The 21,151-nt window shown below is 39.3% G+C and overlaps 1 protein-coding gene across 5 annotated transcripts in view; it reads right to left on the reverse strand.

The window, feature by feature from the left end:
- Positions 1-1,178: 1,178 nt before the first annotated feature.
- The window catches only part of ZDHHC20 (zinc finger DHHC-type palmitoyltransferase 20), a 42,873-nt gene continuing 22,900 nt past the window's right edge, over positions 1,179-21,151 (reverse strand). The window contains exons 4-13 of one of the 5 annotated variants that reach the window (XM_065730093.1): positions 18,945-19,065; positions 17,727-17,796; positions 16,612-16,644; positions 15,681-15,801; positions 9,260-9,392; positions 7,566-7,692; positions 6,272-6,361; positions 5,062-5,177; positions 4,566-4,643; positions 1,179-2,402 (exon numbers count right to left, since the gene is read on the reverse strand). In XM_065730093.1, coding sequence (XP_065586165.1) covers positions 4,606-4,643; positions 5,062-5,177; positions 6,272-6,361; positions 7,566-7,692; positions 9,260-9,392; positions 15,681-15,801; positions 16,612-16,644; positions 17,727-17,796; positions 18,945-19,065 — 849 coding nt within the window. In that variant the 3' untranslated portion in view covers positions 1,179-2,402; positions 4,566-4,605. The remainder of the gene's footprint in view (positions 2,403-4,565; positions 4,644-5,061; positions 5,178-6,271; positions 6,362-7,565; positions 7,693-9,259; positions 9,393-15,680; positions 15,802-16,611; positions 16,645-17,726; positions 17,797-18,944; positions 19,066-21,151) is intronic. The other 4 variants (XM_065730094.1, XM_065730090.1, XM_065730091.1 and 1 more) reach the window with 4 other exon arrangements.

Here is a 21,151-nt window from a genome sequence, read left to right on the forward strand (position 1 = left end):
AAGACTTGCTGACACACAGCAGCTTAAAGCACAGAAACAGCGTGTACCTCACGAGCAGGCACCCTGTCCATCTTTCCTTCCTGCCTCCTGACCAGGCAGGTCTGCTCCTCTCACTGGCAGTGCACAGCAATTCAGTGCATGGATTTGGGCTGAAAGGACATCCTGTGGTGTGCTCCTACAGAGCCCAGCTAGCAGTGATGCGCAGTCTGCCTGCAGCTCAACAGCTTTTTGTCCTCACCAAGCAAAAAAAGGGAGCAAGCCAGGAACTATCCCATCACTCTGCTCTGATACAGCACGGGATGCCCTTGTTAGGGTTATGGTCAGATCAGAACAGCCAGAGAAACACCAGCAGCTGTTGTCCTGCCTTAGACACAACACTGTCCCTTTGAGATTTACCCTATTACAGAGCAATATTCCTTCTGCTAGACAACTGTAGATGTATTTGTTACCTCTGCTGTAATACAATGATCGAGTAAAAGAAGGATGATATCCAGGGTCCTCCATTACAATTCTACCAACGTTCTGGGCTGCAAATTTTGATATTTAGAGCAAGAAAACTGAGCTCAGTCTTGTGTCTCCATCCTCTTAGCCAAGAAATTTAGCTGATGCATCATAAGATCAACATGTCAGTACTCCTGAAAGCTCATATTCGGACGAGTGCTTTTCACTTGACATTTGAGAGGCAAAAGCTAAACCTTTCAGATTAAAGCACAGCAAATGCTTTTTTCTTTGAAAACTGGCAAATGCAAAATTTGTCACGCAAAGGTTGAAGAACATTTTGCAACTTAGACAAACCACGCAGGTTTGTACCTTTAGTTCTGCTTCAGCAGAATCTGACAGTGACCATAATATGCACACAGTTCACTGCAGTGTTCCTGTTCTAGAAGAGGACTGGAAAGAGTAAGTTCTCCTAAGTGTCAAAGAAAATACTTGTTTTAAACTTAGAGTATACTTGATATCCAAGTAACTCCAGTATGTTAACAATGTAGAGATCAGTCTGGCAGAGAAACCAAACAAGTTCCTTTTGTTCAGATCAACACAGCTACCACCTTCAGACCACAGGGCAGTATTTTCGCTTTTGTCAGGTGAAAAATGCCAGGAACACCCAAAGATGAATGAACAGTCTTCTCTAGAGAGGAGCAGGGGGAAAAGAAAAACCATGATGTTTGCTGTAGGTCTTGAGCTTACTTGGACTTTATTCCTCAACACAGGAAACAAGTTTTGCCTTTTGTGAACATGGTACATCACTGCACAAAGCACTCATCTTTAGCAGTTCGGCATCACTTAAAATCGCCGTGGAAGTGGCAGACAAAGCAGACAGCGTACAGAGATTTGGCATGTTAACACAAGTGCATGATCCAACACTAACTTTCCCATAAGTACTTGAAATTTGTTTAAATGGTACTTCAGAACCAATAAAAACCTGTGTTTTTATTAAAAAGATAAAACAAAAGTATAAAACAGTATTTATAAACCATCAAGAGTCCCATATAAAAAGCAGTACTCTTCCAGTTCCGTTTACTAACGACACGTGACTGCACTAAGATTTTTCTCAGGGGTACACTGCCATTTTGTTACTGCCTCATACAGAACACTGCAAACATTAACAGAAAATGTAACAGTTTGTTAATTCCTTTTCTGATTGGTTTTTCTTCATATGCCGATAAGGAATTGTTGAAAAGCAATAAACCAAGTTTTTATCAACTAAAAGAGTTCACTTATTTGAGCTGTGTTCTCGATATGGTTAAATGGTCAAGTTAGAAGGATGAGGGGGTTCAGTTTCATAGCTGCCAAGTAGAAGGCTTTTACTCTGTTGGCATCGCCTTGTTCCACAGCACAGTTAGCAGAAGGAATCCTCAGTCCTGAAAGACAGCTACGACCACGAACATGTCACCCAGCACCTTCCTTTCCCACTGCTTGGTTATGAGCTGCAGACTGCTGTACTTCAGACTCATCAGCCGTGCTCTAGGTTCGTTCCTCCTCCATCCTTTCTTCTTCTTTCTGTACCCTTGAGACCTGCTATGGAAGTGACTTCTGCAGTGCCTAAGGTATGAAGTTTGCCCGTGGGGAGGCAGCAGTCTCTGCAGAGCTACCCCTGCCACTGCAGCATAACAGAAATGCATAGTTCCCACTCTGGACCTTGTGCATCCAAGCAGGGCACTTCAGGGTTTGGCCCTTTGGTAGCAGTATGTAATTCAGTGCTGCATAAATGCACATGAAGGATCTTAAGGCATCTGTCTGAACTTCCCTGCTCTGCAAATAGTGCTTACAAAAATCCACTGGGCTGTGCAGAAACTTCAATTTCTCGTCTCTTCCTAAAATGCTCATGTTCCATGTTTTACTGATCAACTTCTTCCAAACAAAATTAAGTAACATTCAAGCACAAAATGCGTTGCAGAAACCTAATGAAACAAAAAAGGTAATTAGTGCAATTGCACCATTAGCTTTGAAAAAAACAACCAGCATTATACAGCTGCAGCTAGGTAACACAAGTAATTTACTGACTCTTGATTCAGGACTGCAGTTAAGGTAACTTTAACTCACAATTAGCCTTCTGGGAGGTGTTCTTTATTTTTTTTCTCCTCCTTTTAAACCTCCTATGTGTAATAAGATTAACTCACTAAGAACACTGAATCCAATTGCCACTGATCTGTGGCTAACGTCATTTGGATGTCTGGTTGACAATAATTTTTCTACAAAATCCAACAGATGTGGGCACATAAATGATATCTGCCTAGAAGAGGCTGGGGGAGTGCTGGCTGGGTGATTAGCACTGTTTTCTGTAGAATTGCCTGGAAACTCTACTTCAGTCAAACAAAAATTTGGTTGCTTCTGTTGCATGTAATAAGTATAAAAATCAAAATTACAACTATCAGTTTGTTGCAGAGTGCAGCAAAGTGCATGGAAACAACATTTTGGATCTCACAACTATTGTGTCACTATATACAATTGCAGAGGAATTGAAATGAACCAGGCAGGCCTAGAGAAGCCGATCAAATCCAGCTGAACTCTGAACAGATGGAACATCCTGCTTGTAGGCTCCCTTCACATACTGGAAGGGCACAACAAGGTCCCACCAGAGCCTTCTCCATGCTGAACAAGCCCAAGTCCCTCAACCTTTCTTCACAGGAGAGGTGCTCCAGTCCACTGATTATTTCTGTGATGCTCCTCTGGACGCACTCCAACAGTGTCCTTCCTGTACTAGGGGCCTCAGGCTCAGGTACAGTACTTCAGATGGGATCTCACAAAGACAGAGGAGAGAGGGAACATCCTCCCCCCCCCCTACCTGCTGGCCACCCCTTTTCTGATGCAGCTCAGGACACTACTGACCTTCTGGGATGCCAGAACACACTGCTAGCTCTAAACAGTCAAAGCCAGTCAGTTGTGCTTCCTCTCTTAAGTCAGGAGAAAGAAAGGTTAAGCTAATTCTGTAATGCCCCGATCAAAGACTATTGGCATCCACTGAACTCAGAAGGTTAACTATTCCATTCCACAAAGTGTAGAAAAGACTGAGTAATGTGTTAAGATCAGATTAGATTTTACAGAGCCAGAGGCAGAATATATGTCACCAGGGCATCTATCTGTACATTTTATATAGAAGTGTTAAGAAAGGTAAATTATCTTCTCTAAACTCATTTTGGTTATCCCCCAAGGAGATCTTTTAGATATTATTTATAAGATGAACCTAAAAAATGAATGAGCTTAAAAAGCCTGAAGATTGTTTTATCTCCAAAGAAAATGGCACTTTCTTGCAAGGTCCCTCTGTCTCCCAGCTCTTGATGCACTTCTGTGTCAGGGATCACAAAAAACAGATTTTCTCATGAGTGACTTCTAGATCTCTTAAAAAAAGAGGTGAAGGGGGGAATAACTCACCCCCCACTTCTATAGTTGTTATGTGTCCAAACAAAATTTCTTCCTCTTAAAAGGAGTTTACAAACTCACTGTAGCATGAAGTCAACATCAGAGAAATCTAATTCACTGCAAATACACCAAGGGAAGCAGCAGCACTCACTGCATTTCCTAAGTGCAAAGTGAGCAGTGTGCACTGAAGCACTTACTTGAAAGAAGCTTACTGTCAATGCCAAGTGATGTGAAACAGTCATGCAGTACCCAACAGTATGCAGGTACCTGTATTTTACCTATTTAACTTGTGCACACACAGCTTCTTAACGTCTAAGAGCAGAGGATGGCAAATAAATATGCAATTAATAAAAACGTTAAGGAGCTGTTCATTGAGAGAGGACAATAAGACAACATTTCATCTTGAAATTGCTTGTTTATCAGAGCAGATTCTTTTCCCTGGTCAGAGAACAAATCCAGCATCATACACTTCACTCTAAACTGCAGCATTGGGTTGACTCAGACCTAGCCAGACCATGTTTCCTGCACTACAGCATTACTCTCATTCTTGTCTGGAGAGCTGAGTTTTATTTAGACCTATTGCTCAACCGACATCAGAGGATTTCTCCGCATTCCAAGAACAGTGACTTCTGACCTCAGGATGTCAATTTGAATTTACTTGTATGTACAGAAGAATAGCCATCAATTATGTTAGTCTTACTTACCTGTTTCTCACTGAGATGGTTGGTTAGTAATAAGCTGAGATCAGCTTTCCAATGAAACTATAATATGCTTTTTTGTACCTAAAATGTGAGAGAATTTCAATTACGTGTTTTTGCAGATTTGCATACCAAATACCAAAGATTCCAAACCAGAAACTATGATTATTATGCTATGCTTATTTTACAGAAAAATCTTCCTCCCACTATCAAAAGGAAAATCAATCCAAGATATCTCAGAAGAGGATGTGAGAAAGCCAGAAGTATCTATGCATTTCCTTATCTCAGCATTAAAACTCAGTTTGGAGAAGAAGGTAAGACACAAGTTAGCCTCAATCTAAAAACATCTGACTTGACTCTATAGTGCAAATTTTCTTCTACTCGACTCCAAATAGTTCCGAACGACCTTTCAGACTTAAGCAAAACAAAACAACAAAAAAAGAAACCCCACCCATAACAAACAAAATGATAAGGTCATCAGAAACGTTACAGTGCAGTCTACCTGATTTAACACTTTCATCTTCAGGGCCACTTTCTACCCACTGACTGTCACTGGCTAGCAATCGATTTTGTGATTCACTGAGTGGTCGAGTGGGAAAAGGCTGATTGGCTCCAGAGCTGAAAAGTAAGCAAAGTTAACAGGAACTCTGTAAAACTGAAAGCTGCTTATTTCAGACATTTCTAGAGTAGCGAAGCTAATTAAACCACAAAACAAAACAAAAAGCTATGCTGCAAACTTCAAATGGCACCCTGCTTTATGTGTGAATTCCCCTATAGGCTTGTTCCAGTCACCACTCCAAACCCTTACCTGGAATAGGCCACTGACAGTTCTACTGGATAAAAAGCACAGATGAATAGACTACAAACAGTACAGTGACAGCAATGCTACTGCCACACAGTTACAAAGAAAACCTAACCCGTACTGTCTGGAAGAACAACCTAAAGTCATTTTATCCCATCAGTAAAAGTTAAGCTGTGCTGAAGAACATCTTCCCAATGCAAAAGTATACATCTGCTGTTTGCACAAAGATCCTGATTTTCTGTAAATTCCACAGGTTATGTTGTACTGGCAGAAAACAACTTAGCTTCTCAGTCTTGCCTTTAAACCCCTGCTGCCTGATAACTCCAGTGACTGCTGTTGACAAGAACCTTCAAGCTAAAGATTCACCAAGCTATGCAGAAGCCCTTCAAAATTAGGTCAACGTCACTGAAGACACAAACCATGCAAATAAGGAGATATAAAAAGTATTGACCTAAGAGAACTCCACTGCTCAAAATCAGCAAACATCTTCCTCTTCCACACTGTATGTCTCAGTATTCCTTGCTTAGGCATGCTGGAGAAACACAAGTACCTACTTTCTACTCACTGAAAAATCATCTTAATTTTATTTTTAAAAGGTTCCATTACTCAGTCTTCTTTAGGAATTCTTTTTTCTTGTTGTTAACAAAAGGAGCTCACAAGCTGTTTTTAATTCTTGTATTGTTCTGTCTCCTTAGAGCCACATCCTCTGCCAAAACCAAGAAACCCTCCTCCTGCATCAAGGAGCTCCACATTTATTGTCTCGATTCATCCTATCCTTCTCTGCAGACTTACAAATTCACTCTGACAAGTTTAAACTGTTAAAAAATAAAAAAAAATTGGAACTTTTTTTTTTTTTTAACAGGTAAGTGTGGAACAGTACATAAATCAACAGCTTAAGTGTCATAGTTACCTTTTGGCAGGTTCATTTTGGCTTGAGACAGTTAGTTGCTCTGGATCCATGATCACCAAACGAGTTGGAAAATTACAGCCATCGCCCAAACTAAACCAGAAACAGACTCAAATCACTGTTAGCAACTGACTTACATTATGTGAACAAGTGCCTGTGCACAAAGGCTGGGATCAATTGCTGAGAGCAGCACAGAACTCCACACTTGGGCAAGGCAGTCCTACCACTAAACTCTATGATCAGCTAATTACATTTTGGAGCTCAAATGATTCCCACCCTATTATTCAGCGTGGGCTGTTGAGCAATGCAGTAGCCCACACGTTTCAGAAACAACAATGTGCACAGGAAACAATACTATCTGTTATTTATAATCCCAGAAACTGTAGCACAAATAATATTGCAGTGGTTAAACATTTAAAATTTCTCCCATCACTGTGAGATTAATTAACCCTTCTTTTAAAGCAAGTTTAGTCAAAATGAAACATGCTAGGGAAAACAATCTGGCCCATCTACAATATGGCTTTCACCTGTTTTTAAATCAATCACATAAAGAGTCTGGTTCATTAGGCAAATGGCTGAGGCAACCTAAGATCTTGATATTACCTGTTTCCTACCAGTCCTCAGGTTGGCAGAAAGCTTCACCAGCATTTAGAGCAGAATATGAGCCTCCAAAAAGCAATGTTGCACACAGCACCTATTTTGCTTTGCTAATTTTCTGGCACGATGTGAGCAGGCAGCAGGTAACTCTTGCTTAAGCCCTGCTTCTCTGACACTTGCCTGCAGCTCCCTAACACTAGTCCAGCTGAAGTTTTAAAACTGCTATTTTCCATCATATCTATTTCTTTTGCACTGCTGCTTAATTATATGCGTTTTCAGAAGGCTTTTAATAACAAAATTGTAATGTACAGCAAGACAAAAGCTGTCAAGTTTGCTGAGAATAGGAGAAAGTTTTAAACTGATGTTTAATGCTGAAGTTCATGCAATGTTTGTCTTTCCTCTGCGTTGCTAATTTCTGCTCTGTAATCAGGCATTAACACTACCAACAAAACATGCACCACTTCTTAAATGCAGTTCTCATAGCTTTCCAAACTCCTGCCCTGGACAATGAGGCTCTTATCTGTGAATTAAAGCCTTATGCAGTTTGCTCAGTTTTCCCCTTTGGATTTTCCCTATGCCAACTGTGCAAGATGCACAAACTGGCTTTTCAATTGCGCTTCATTACACAGGAAAAGGGGAAGCAAAGTGAAAATCAGGGATCTAATTCATTTCCCAATTAATTTCCATTCCGACTGAATACCTGGTAAAAATAGGGAGCAGCCAATACTTCTTCTCATCTCCAAAAACCTCCCTCAGATTTTTGCTGCATCCAAGAGAAAAGCCGTTTTTATCGGGGCCATTTCGAAATGTGGGTGCACGGAATGTTTCTGTAAAAGAAAAACATGCAACTTACTTTAAGGTAGTGAGCAGTCAATGGGGAGGAATTAACAGAATCAAACTTCTCTATTGTGAAAACTGGCTCAGGCAAGCTGTAGCCATCTTGAAATACACTGTGGGGAAAAAATATCAAAAAACATAAAAAAAAAATCAGAGGATTGCATTTCATGTATGAGAAACAGTCACCTTTCTCTCCTCAAATTTAACATGAGGTCCAAGATAGAGCAAAGTACCACCAGCACACCAAGATATCACATCCTACTTCACTGATGGCTAGTGCTCTCTTTGGCCTGTGCACATCTTTGAACAGATGATCTTCTGCACAAGTAAGCAACTTACTAGAGAGCATTACTGTACTTAAAGCTGAAACGTGACAGTTATTTTTCCTTGCTCTGACAAAGTCTGAAGTCAAATTAGGAGCGCACCATGGTATCAGAGAACAGGGAGATTATTACATTTGAAACAGGCACCATGAACTACAGCGAACTACCTAAATCCTACTGACCTCCTGTTTTTCTACTCAGTCAGGTTACACCCTTGGCCAAGAGCCTAGAGGACTCACTGCTCTCCCCATGCGAACAACCTGTCTTTTCACAATCATGAACCAGAAAGTAAATAAAGCACTGACTGCATTGCCAATTATTAACAATGACTTCTGGGCAACAGACACGCTAATTTTTTCAGTATGTAAATATTCCTTAGCTGTAGATATGTAAAACCAAAAAGGATTCAACCCTCACATTGAAAAATCAAAAATATTTATTTTCCTCCATGAAAAACTCTAGCAATCTTAAAGTAATATGACTTGCAATCCATTTATTTGTGGGGACAGGAATTTAACTTCCGCCTAACGATATAAGATTTTGACATTAGTTGTGGAGATACCAGAAAAGAAAAAACAAAACCAAACAAAAGCACTTAAAAATGCAGTAGCAGGAACTTCAGATACTTTCACACCAGTAACCTGCTTATGCTGATCACTGACATATAGAAAATGTAGGCATGGAAATAATTGGAATCCCTTACAGTTTTATGACATAGGACATGTGCACCACTGTCTCTGTTTTTACTGCAGGGCTTTTACAGGTCACTTCCTAACACCAAGGTCTGCTTACTTTACAGGGTTCAGGAACATTCTTTCTGATCTGGAACAAAATGTATTATGTTCATACATCGCAGTCTTCATTTGGGCTGGATTCACCCAGCTACTCAAAGTGCAGTAACAATAGGGCAGCTGTAAGTAGCAATTCTGCTACATTGCTTAACACTATGCAATAAAGCAACAGAAATGCACAGTGCCTCATGGTATTAACATCAAACTAAAATAATTAACATTCCTCATGAATCTGCACACTTGGCTCCAGCAGAGGACCCACTACACATGCTTTGTTCTCTCAGGCCCTGCAAGACAGCATGTTTCACCTTTAACTCTTTCGCCAAAGCTGTTTCTTACTATACAGAACTTTAACAGTCCCTTAATATGTGAAAGCAGAACCTCTCATTCTCAGCACTATGTTTTTTCAGTAGAAGGAACAGTTCCATTTTCCAATAACTGACCTATTGTTGATCTGTTTTTGCCAACTAGCCAGCAGTGGTAACTGAAGAGTGACAGTATGCTGATGAAGAACATGGCTGCCACAAAGAAAAGGAAGAGTACATGGAACTTTGCATGGGTATCTGGCAATTCATTCTGAGGAGAAAGAGAGAAAGAAATTAACATGTTAACATTTTTTTTATCAGATAATGTACAATTATCACTGAACACCTTCTGCCACACCCATTCTGCTACAGGTTTCTCACCCCAATTTTTACGTAGAAAAGAAGTGTAAGCAGGGCCTTTCTTCCATGTCACATTAAACTGGTGTACAATAACACTGAAGGCTGCTGGGTACCCTTTCCATCTGAGCTTAGTAACATGAGTGTACATGTTCTGTGAGCTAACACTGTGTACAATCAGGTTAGTTTGTAAATGCACAGCAGGGGGGTAAGGAAAGAAAAGTCCTATATAAAAAGTTGACTGTGAAGCCACAGCTAAAGAAATGCAGGGGAAACTGCCCAGACCACTTATTTTTCAAGGGAAGAAGATATAACAGAAAGTTTCTAACTCTTTCCTGGCAGTTAATAATATGGAACCTACTTCTGAGCTGGTAAGGAATGTGAAAGGGAAGCAGCTTAATCATATCGTGTTTTCACAACTGAACAGCTCCCAGGTAAGACCAGTTTGTGAGGACTGATCTTCAACTCTGGGTGATCTCTAAGGCTGGGGAAACAATTAGCAAGTACCTAGCAGGACAACTGTGCCGTATCTGACAAGGCGGGAAGTTTTTCACCAGAGTGAAAAACAACTTCAGTACAATCACTGCCTAAAAAATAACTTCCCACCCACATGTGATAGTTGATTCCACCCTCAACACTGTTTTTAGGGCTGTGCTTTCAGGAGGCCAGTGGAATTCTGCAACAGTACTGTTCCAGTTCCACATCCTCAAAATCGCAGTTCTTTTAAGCAGCTGACCTTCGGCAGCACCGTGAAAGCACAGAAGCTATTTTTATTCAGCATTCAGTTAGCATCATTGCCATTACTTTTTCCATTAGCTCATTCAGTATACACTTATCCAATGCTTTTGTTTTTTTTGTTTAAAGATTATCCATAAGATATTTCAATTAAGATCAAGAGCAGACAGGTGTTAGCTACATCCACATACAGCTCCTACATTCATAGGCAATACAAACTACAAGTTTACATCATCACTACAGTGGAGGAAATAGCTGCTATGAATGACTGGATGACAGAAATTATAGTAGGAACAATTTTAAAATAATCACATCAATACTGAATGTTACCTTTGGACAATTCTCTGCTGCTTTCCTGCGGCAAAGCTTTGTGCAAACAAAGACAATTTATTAAACACTAACATTATGTTAAGACCAAGTGTTTGAAAACAGCACAAGCTTTGTTAAGAAAGAAATGGTTGGTGTGCACACGTGCTCTTGGACGTGCCAAGTTCCAACGCCCATCAGCAGCCATAGCCCCCACTCCTCCAAGAGAATGGAGGACGGAGCACATAAGAATACACTGCTAACTGCCAATGCATGAGATTTTTTTCTGAAGTATTGCTATTCAGATTTTGTGGCTGGATCACATTCAAGTGGTTTCCTCAGCCTGAGTAGCATGACTGTGCTGGGTGCACTCCTTGCTAGCTCCCACCACAAGCATGGTTTATGTGAACATGGCACATGATGAAACCAGCTCTGAAAAGCTCAGAACACTTCAGAAGTATAAAGCAGTGGTTTATAAATATAGAAAGAAGTCTGACTTCAGAACATACTTATTACCATTAGATATATTCTCAGTCAAAACCAGAAAAAATAAATAACCATTCCCTGCACTTTTTTTTTTTAAGCAACCAAAACAACAAAAATCCTGCTAGATTTTGACTTCCAAGCTTCATACAAGAGTAGGGTATGAGTGCTTCCCAAACTAGTCACAGGTGAGATGTACTGAGATAGATTACACTGTAGAAAGGGTAGTGAGAGCCTAAGCTTTTACCCTGGGAGCGTGATGTATATTAACAGTGTTTCCAGAAATGCCAGCTACTGAGAGACAATGCTAGAGGAAGCAAAGGATAGCACAGTCCAGCTATCTCAACTGCCACGTGGTTTCAATTTCCTTATCTATTTCGTAGGCAATTAAATAAATTAAATAAATAAAAATGTATTTACTGGATGTTGTTTTGCCCAGATAATTTGTACAGCAGTCAACTCCCCCCACCACTGCAGGGACATGAAGTGTTTCAAGATTCTCTGTAATGAAGGCCAGTAAAATACATATCCCAACTGCTGCCAATCCCTAAGCTTTGTGTTAAAGCTACGATGATTCTCCCTACCTCAGAATATGTGGTAGTTTTCCTGAGAATTATGGTTTTCAGATTAATTTTCTTAACTTCTTGGTGGCATGCATACACCCAAGCAGTCACACTTACCAATACTTGCCAAACACCACAGTTTGCAATTTACACAAAAACAAAAAAGGAATCTAGAGTTTCCACATTCAGGCTTTTCACTATACAACTGTGAAGTGAAAGACCACGTGAAACTAGAACCTTAAACTACTAAGCATTACAAAGTGCTACCTATATGACTCTTGTAGAATTGCTTTCTTAAACGACATAGATCTCTATGAACAATTCCCAGACCAGTTGATTTTGTAGCTCAGAAAAGCAGCGACAGCTTAGTTTTTGTGTATAGACCAGAAACTGTAAGTTTATTTTAGTTGCATCTTCTTCAACCAGCAGGTCTACAATTAGGAGATAAACTTGTTTTATTATGCAGTGTGAATATGCACCATCCCAGAGAGCATTCACCTTTTCTGACTATGCCATTTCAGCTACTGGCTCTAAGTTCTTGAGTGAGAGTAAGCATCTTTCAGAAAAAACCCATCAGCCTCATTCCTTCCTGGTGAGAAGGGTGCACTCTCTGAATGTGTATCACAGACTCAGCCACAGCTGTGATCTAGCAGCAATCCACACGTCACAGCATGGGAAAAGAATGAAACCTGCACCATGATTTATCTAAAATATGTGTAGCAGAGCACAGAAGCAGAGCCTTGCAGGAGGGAAAACTGCAATGCTTATAAACAGTAGTGATTTGCACCAAGAAATTTCGTTTACTCTGCACACATAATAAACCAAAGCCAGTCACTATTTCGAAGAGCCCTTTACAAACTCCTTCACAAGCACCAAATCATTTGGGTATCTATCAGGCCACTTCAAAAACTAAATAAAACAAAAAAAAATGCTGTCAGAACTCAACTTGTTACTCATCTTAAATCTAGAAAAAATTTGGAACATCTCATATACATCCGTCTGTGTATATGCAAGAGGACTGAGATCTAACCAAGGACATGGAATCACTCTTCTTTCTTTAAAAAAATAAAAAATGCAGAGGGCTTTTTTAGAAGTATGCACCATCTGTCCTGGAACACATACCATATACTTAAATTAGCAATGCTCAGGATTGCCAATATAATTTGGAGGGCACTGAAAGACACTCAAAACAGCTGGAAATTATACAGGTTTCAAGGTGGGAGAGAGCACAGCAAGAATGAGAGCTGATAGAAACCTCCACTGGGAAGCACTGCCATGCACTATGTAAGCAAGGCGTCAAGGACTGGGCGTTCAGCCAGTCCTGGCATTTGTATCAAACACGTTTTGTTAACCTGTGGTTTTATCTGCTCATCTTAAACAACTTCCGAGGTAGAAATAAAATTTTTATGAGTATAGGAAAAGGAGTTCTGAGTATAACAAAGGAATTAAAATGTCACTCATATTCCCCTGATCTACAAAACAGATTTTAATACCCACGTAACAGTGTAAACACTCATGGTAAACACTGAAGAGTCAGCACAGTTGCTCCATCACTACTGGAACAGTACTTAACTGTATGGTCAATACTTCTGCACAGAGCATGAAGGATGCTATTCAAGTCTTGAACGTACAAGTAGGACACAGATCTTTTCCCACACAAGGTAGGTGTGCACATCTCACAAGCTTGCAAGCCTGTGAACGTTGTGTCCTTAACACAGGTGTTACTGTCAGTGTGAGACAATGCACTGCTAAAATTTGTGTAGTTAGCACATACACCTTTACAGACTCATTACTCCAAGCTCTGAAGTGATTAAAGCTGTGCTCCAAGTGGTTCATCCTCAATCCCAGCACTGGATATATATTGCAGTCTGTTACACACTTTCTCTGAAAACATTTCTGAGAAAGCAAATAAAGGACCTTTACCTTCTGAAGGGCTCTAGAACATTCCTTACAGGAAAGCTATGAAGAAATAAAACCCTCTAAATCAACAAAATCTAGACAGCCCTAACAGTTATCTGTCTGATACTGTAGCAAACAATGCTGAGCATTAGCAGTGTAGTGAAGACATCCAGAGCCAGCACATACCTATACCCCCTCTGATCTGTATACAGATTTGAAAAGAAGCTTCCAGGACTACTGTACAGTTGGCAGAGAGAGTTCTATTAAGTTCTGCAAGCCTGCAGGATTATGATGCCACCAAATCTTTCAAGAGCTCTAGTTTAATCAAGCTATCATAAAATCATAGCAACATTACCTTTGTGAAATGATTGATTTTGTATGCATAAAGTGAGTCAGAGTTCTATTGTAATTGTAAGATCATGATATCACCATATTCTGTCTTGAAAGTAATAGGGAAATTAAAGCCACAAGTGTAAACACACGACTACATTTTCTACTGTCACATGCAGAAGAAGCCCATTCTTGTAGGAAGTGTTTTAAGCAACTAAATCATTAAAAAAATAAATCCCTCTTAAGTTTACTTCCTCTGCTCAAGGGTCTGCTTCATTATGTTGTGTGATGGGCTTTGGAATAGGCGTGCTGCAAGTGCCGCTACTCAGCATTCACTGTGCTCAGAAATCCTGCTGACTTCCATTGCAGTAACATTTATGAAGTGAGGTGACAAAGCAAATTCATCGTCTCTGCTCAAGCACTGATTGGTAAATGTGTAAAAGCACATCTCCAGCTATGTTAGAAATGGCATACAAAGCACTGGGAAGCAGCCAGGCAAATGTCTGGGAGTGGCACACTTACAAATTCCAAATTTAAGTATTTACAGTCAAGCAAGACTGAACAGCAGAATCAGATAATTTCATCTGAAATATCTGACAGTGCACAACTAAACTGATGCATGTGTTCACAATTCTTGTCTCACAAGTTATCAAAAGCTCAATTCCCATGTGGTTCCTTGCTCTCCCGTGACAGCACAGAACTGAGAGATACACGCTGTTTGGGCAGATTAGACCAGCGTGCTTAGATGAACACAAATAAACATGCTTTTTGCACCATTCATCTTACCTGTCTAGTGACACTGATCTCAAATAAAGCTATTCTGAATACAAAGCTTCACTTACTCTGAGATGGCATTTTGCTCCAGTAAAGACTTTATTTGGCTATAGGTAATTACTGCTCTTCACAGCTACACCAACAGCAACTAGATCTAAGAAACTTACACTGTTGTTTTATTTATAAACATGTGATGGAAAACCTTCCACTTAGCGGTGATTTTTTTTCCCCTCATGTTAGTTAATGCAATCTGAATAAGAGAATTCTGATGCTATCTCTTCTGTCTCAAGAGGGAGGAAGGCACAGTATGCTGTTTCAGAGATGAAAGGAAACAACACCAGAACACATTCTATTCAGCCTGGAAAGCAACTGGAACCATGCTGACAAGAGAAAGGTAACACTGACATGCAAGAATGCTCACTCTTCACATACATTCTACTAAGTCTAGTAAGATACATGTATGTGTATCTATCATTTAACTAACACTACTTTCAAGGAGTACAGGTATAATTAACACCGTATCTATCCTAGCATATTATCCATATCAGATCAATAAAGCTGCAAGTATGAAGTACAGACATGCCTAAGGATCCCAAAGCAGAGATAAGAGTGGGTTCCCAAGAAATCCACTGTCTTATCTGATTGTGGAGTATCCACAAACAAGTCTAAGACACAAAATTAAAAATACTGACATGACATACAATGTGTGTACATATATAAAATCAGATGCACATACGTACATATAAATACACACATGCACTTGTTTTACACAACCAATTCTTTCTATACCCAGGTATCTACAACTCACAGTCTCAAAAAAAGAAAAAAAACCCAACCAAAAAACCACCTAAGCTGTGCCACTTGATTTGATGGAGCAGAGAAATTGCAGTGTCCCCAACAGAACTTCTTCCAATTACTTATTCTGGGAAGTGTAATAATTTAACTCATCAATATTCAGAAGGTTCTCCTGTTTCAGTCACTTTGATTGATGCTGTTAATGGTAATGAACTATGGAACAGAATAAATGGTGAGTGACAACATGCTGATGCAGCCTTCAAGAATACATGCAAGATTAAACAAACAAACAAAAAAAAAAACACCTTAGAACTTACTGTCCAAAACTTTATGAAGTACTGCAAGACTGTAGCAGCAACAAACAGACAGTACAGTAAGGAATACATTAAAAACAGGAGGAAGAATTTGTAGTTAGAAAATCCCACACAATTATTCACCCTAGAAGGAGGGGAAAGAGAAAGAGGTTACTATGATGTACCAAAAAGTAAATAAAGTAATAAAAATTAATAAAACAACCCCAAACAAGCCAACAACCAAAAAAGCACAATACATTCAACTGCTTTTGCAGAGTGTAACATGTATGATGTCAGTGGTATGTCCAAAACAGTCTGACACTAGTGCTTCAGAAGCATTCTGAGCTGTCATTCTGAATGAACTCCTGTTTCTTCTGGCCAAATTAGCTGAGGCCTTCCCATAAATTTGACCCTCTCCCAAGAAGTTCTACAGGAGAGGATGTGAGCTGGCAAAACATACAATGCATACAGTCTCTATAGGAGGAGTCTTACACAATAGGAACTGAATACAGTGACTTCACATCATACAATCTGTCCATCAACTTTTGAGAATGTTGCTTTGGTTACAAAAACTCCTTCAACCCAAGACAGCACAATCTTTATCTTTGCAGTCATAGTAGGTAACATTTTTACTGACTACCAGTGAATGCAAACTGCAGGAGAGTAATCAGAAACTGACTTTCACAAGGTAGTGCTTATCACCTCACCTGTTGATAACAATACTGAACTAAACAGAAGAATGCTAGCTCTCATAGATCTTGGTAACTCCAGGGTTTATTTGTATAAGGAAAAACAGTACGGTTTGAACTGCAACTCATTTTCACGTACTGAAGCCTCAAAAAATTCTGTATGAATCAATCCTTACTTCAAAGTTTCACTTCCGAAGCTGCATGTAGCAAGTTGATTAATAATTACTATACTGTTCTGGTACTTTATTTTGTTTTTATAAACTTACCATGGGCAGTGGTGGTCCATTTTTAGTACACATCTGAAAAAGAGAAAAGTGATCATCTCCATCAAATTAAACTAAAAAATACATTTGTTTTCTAAGACACACGCACTGGAGGTTCGGAGCTTTGTGCTTTTATAATGAAAATTTCCCACTGTATCTTCTCCCAGCCATCCAAATTCATGTCACATCTTCAAATTGCAGCAGACATTCTTTCAACCAAAACGACCAAGTGGGATTCAATAGAGCTATGAAGAGAATCTCTTAAATAAACACTGTATTACTAAGCAATACTTAAACCATGTTATTTATAGTCGATTAAGCTACGCTTGTTTTATGTGTGTGTGGAAAGAAAACAAATCCAAAGGATGTTTCAGTGTTACATGGGTGATGTACACCAACTCAGCATTCATTTCAGCTAAGTTTTTGTTATCCTTGTTCCTTTCCTGTTTGTTTACAGTAATTGAGGAAAAAACAGCAAAGTGAGTAAACTCAATAGTCCATATGCCATCTTCATCCAGTTTTAGTTTAAGGACAGCTGATAGACATTTCAGACAGACAGATACTTGCTGCATTTGCTACTAAATTTGATTTTAGCCAAAAGATGTATATTAGGTTCTTTAGCTGATTAGATTTCCTCAAGCTCATCCATACAAAGCTTTGCTCACAGCTTTAGACTTCAGTGCCCTCACAGACTTCTCTGATGACTCAAGAGAATGAGGTTAGGAAACAACACTTGGGTCTTTTAAATGGTTAGACTGCCACTTCTTCAGATAAAGGATTATAGCATTATTAGTAGCACACATCTGTTTCAAAGCTGAAGAGGCAAGATATAATAGAACAACTCTGCAGTAAGCGTGTGCTCACATCTCAGACTTGCCCTTCTTTACTTTCAATTGCCGATTTATTTATTTTTAAATAAGCACTGCTTTATACAGCTGTAAGCAGTTTTCCTAACAAGTTCTGCCATTTTGGTCTATGGATCTGCAACAGGAGATTTGCTTTTCTGAACTTCAGGTACCATTTGTTAGAGAAGGGAACAAAGAATAAAATCCGCTGTCAGGCAAGGGCTGAAACACTGAGAAATGAACACACCCATCAGTTTAGATTCAGACACTTACATGTCACATGCAGAACAGTGGTGGCAGCGGTCAGGTTTGATTAGCTGGCATCGATCACAGTATCTGATGGCTGTATTCAAATGGCAAGGGATAAACTATTACAATTTTACAAAGGTTTTCCACCTTAACATACACAAAATCTTAAAATCTTCCCATCTCGTCACGCCTGTTTTCAGACCTTCATGTATGCACTCACATGATGTATACTTTTCAGTTTTTTAAAGAAACTGAACCTACTTTAAACACTTGTCTATGATTCTATTACTACCGTACAGAGTCCACTTCCATTTACTCTTTAGCTCCTCAGTCTTTCCATCCCTCATCCTCTGTCAGTGATCACCCCACCAGCGCCTCTCATTTTCTTTCACCTCTGGACAGAGTACTTAAGCATATCAATATGAAATTACAATCTTCCAGTAAGCCAGCTTTCAGCAGCCAGCTTAGCCTTCTCTATCCTCTTCATCAAACAGAGATGTAGCAGACTGTTCAGCAACTTAGCTCTTTCATCTTTCCTGGGTATTTTTAAACAAGACTTCAAGCACCTCTCAATGGAAATAAGACAGGAGTATAAGCAGTTTGGAAGGAAGAAAGCCAACACCTACAGCAAAGCAGAACTGCTAAGAGCTGGCAGCAGCTTCCTGGGACCACTTCAGGAAATGGGATTCCCTCAAAGGGAGGCTTGTATTTAAAAAAAAAGTAAAAAATAAAACATAAAAATCCAGGTATCCTTAGACTGCATTTGAAAAGTCACAGTGAACTGTGCTCTGTAATGGATTATAGCCTTAACTATGAAGTTCCTACACCTATGGAACTGATAGAACTCAGAAAAAGGGATACAACTGATTGTAAAATGGAGCATACACACCAATTTTCACCTACTTCTAGGTGTATTTCTTAGTTGTGGTTATTTTTTGTAGTCAGGTTTGCAGATAAATGTTTTCATTTAACTTCTTACTACAAGAGGTGTTATGTTTGTTTTTTTTTTTTTCCTCCTTTTTCTCTTTTCTGAAATTACTATTCCATGTACTGGTTATGGTTGCATGCTGAGAGTTCCAGAAGAAGGGCTCCAGTTTTTCACAGTGCAAAAAAACAACAGCCAACCAAACAGCCACACATTCACTGCCTCTGCAGAAGGTGCTTGACATATTCATTCACTGACATCAAACAAATCTCACTGCATTACACTAGCAGCTTCAGGAGCACAAAAATATATCTCACCTCTTGATGCTGTTGTAGTATAAATAGGCAAGTCTTTAGCAGCTCTTCTCAAAATCTCCTGCTGGGACTCTGGTCTCTCTTCTTTTTCATATTGTTCTTTATCAGCTTTCGACAAGCAGAACTGGGGAGTGAAAAGATGGGGATAAAACAATGATACTAATTATAACTCTGTGCTCTACTCAAGCTCCAAAGAAGAGACTCCATGTGTCTTTATCTCTGGGTAAGCACATTTCTGGGTGATCCCTGCCCTCATCCTTCCCCTCCCCCAAATAGCACAGAAGATCCTCCAACTTGTCTGTTGTATTACCTGTTGCATTTTCCCTTCAACACAAAGGAAGCAAAAAATCTGGGGGAGTTTTAAGAAGGTGCAAACTTCAACTCCTGATGAGTATAAATCTTTACACTATCCTTATTATATCCTTATATATATATATCCTTATACTAATATTTATAAACTTTAACTGCTGATGAGTATATAGTAAAAAAACAATTCACGAACAAGAGAAATGTGTAACGAACAGTTCCTTGCTGTGACTGGAAGTTAAAATTCTCATAACCCACATTCACTCTCTAACTTGAGAGACAGAGACATGCAAGCCAGAGAAAACAGCAGTGGGGGGAAGTCACTTCTCATGGCTACAGCACAGAAACTGGAATTTTTGGAATAAATGGAATTTTTAACTTGGGAGTATTCAGCATTTGTCTCACAACCAACAAGCTGTACCAGCTTTAGTAAAAGCCTGTACAGTTTCAGAGAGTTACAAATCTGAGTACAGTCTGAGGATCACTCCTATTCAAGCCTTATAACCATTCCAAGTCTTCCCAGTATCACCTGGAAAGCTTTTACTCACTTGTGAAACTTTTATATCTACTGAAATTATAAGCTTTACCATTAAGACCCACACAACCCAGAGTGCTGACACGTCCCTGTGGCGCAGAGGCTGAACTCAAAATTTCCTCTGGTAATTTTCTCTTCTGAAGCACTTTTAAACTCTGAGCTTCCCGCAAGGACAAGAACCCTTTTTAGGGGCACACACAAAGTAGTCATAGTACCAAGTGGAAAATGCTGTGTGTGCAACTGGAGCAAAAATTGGCTTAGTGTGTCTTAATACGACCATATTTTCCTACCAAAAATATGTATGACTGACTCAGATTTTTGTCTCATCGTGTACTTTTTCCTCTTTTGGAATAGAGATGGTTGACAAGCAACAACAAAGACTTGACTTACAATAAAGAAGGAAGTAGTAGACATGCCTGCAATTTCTCAGTTTTATTTCCCAATACAGAATGTAAATAAGTTGCTTGACATCCCACAGAATCTAGTTACATTCTTCTGTTACATATGATAGCACTCCAGTTATTGAGCCCATCCATCACTGAAGGGTAAGACAAGAAGCACTGCCTCCTTTTAAATAATCAAGAACTGGAAGCAATCTATGCAAAGAATGAAACTGAAGTTTAACATGTCATTCCTTGTCAAGAGTTTGGATGGTTTTTTTGTTTTTTTGTTTTTGTTTTTTTAATAGCCATCTCTAAAGACAAGGTTATTTACTGAAATATGGAAACTGGAAATGCTCACATCAAACACTAAGATAGATGTGAAGCATCATGCCTTGTCTGCTAGAGTACCAAACAGTTGGCTCTATGAGCCGTGACCAAGAAGAGGTTGCATTAAATACAAAATACTTTCCTAGATCACATTTCTATGGTAAGGCATTAATGTACAGAAAAGGAACTAAACCATACGATTTAAAACTTTATTAGTTTTTCCAAGTAACATCAGAGTATCACTCTTAAAAACCCCAAATAAAGACCCTGGTTTTCTGAAGAGCTGTATTTCTGTTCTGATTTCAAAAATTAATAGGGCCATGAGACCACAGGCTTGCTAGACAATGGCAGGAAATGTATGTTCAAAGACATCAGAAGTTGTCTATTACCACATAGCCAACAGAACGTCCAATGTGGTTCCAGTAGTTCTCACTGAAAACAAAGAGTCCCTTTGTTTCCTTCCTCTTTCTGGATCTAATAATGTGGATTGTTCTTTCTTCCAACAAACATACAGGGATTACACTAGGACAACAGCATCTGCAGAATCCCTTTTTAGTTCAATAGTATGAACACAGGATGCTGTTTGTTTTGCAAGAATAGCTAATTTAAATGGCTAAAATACATACGTTTATACTCGTCCAATGCAGAGATTCTGAAGT

This window comes from Cyrtonyx montezumae, unplaced genomic scaffold (assembly GCF_038088225.1).
Source record: "Cyrtonyx montezumae isolate F1298 unplaced genomic scaffold, pur_monq_1.0 scaffold_12, whole genome shotgun sequence".
NCBI lineage: Eukaryota > Metazoa > Chordata > Aves > Galliformes > Odontophoridae > Cyrtonyx > Cyrtonyx montezumae.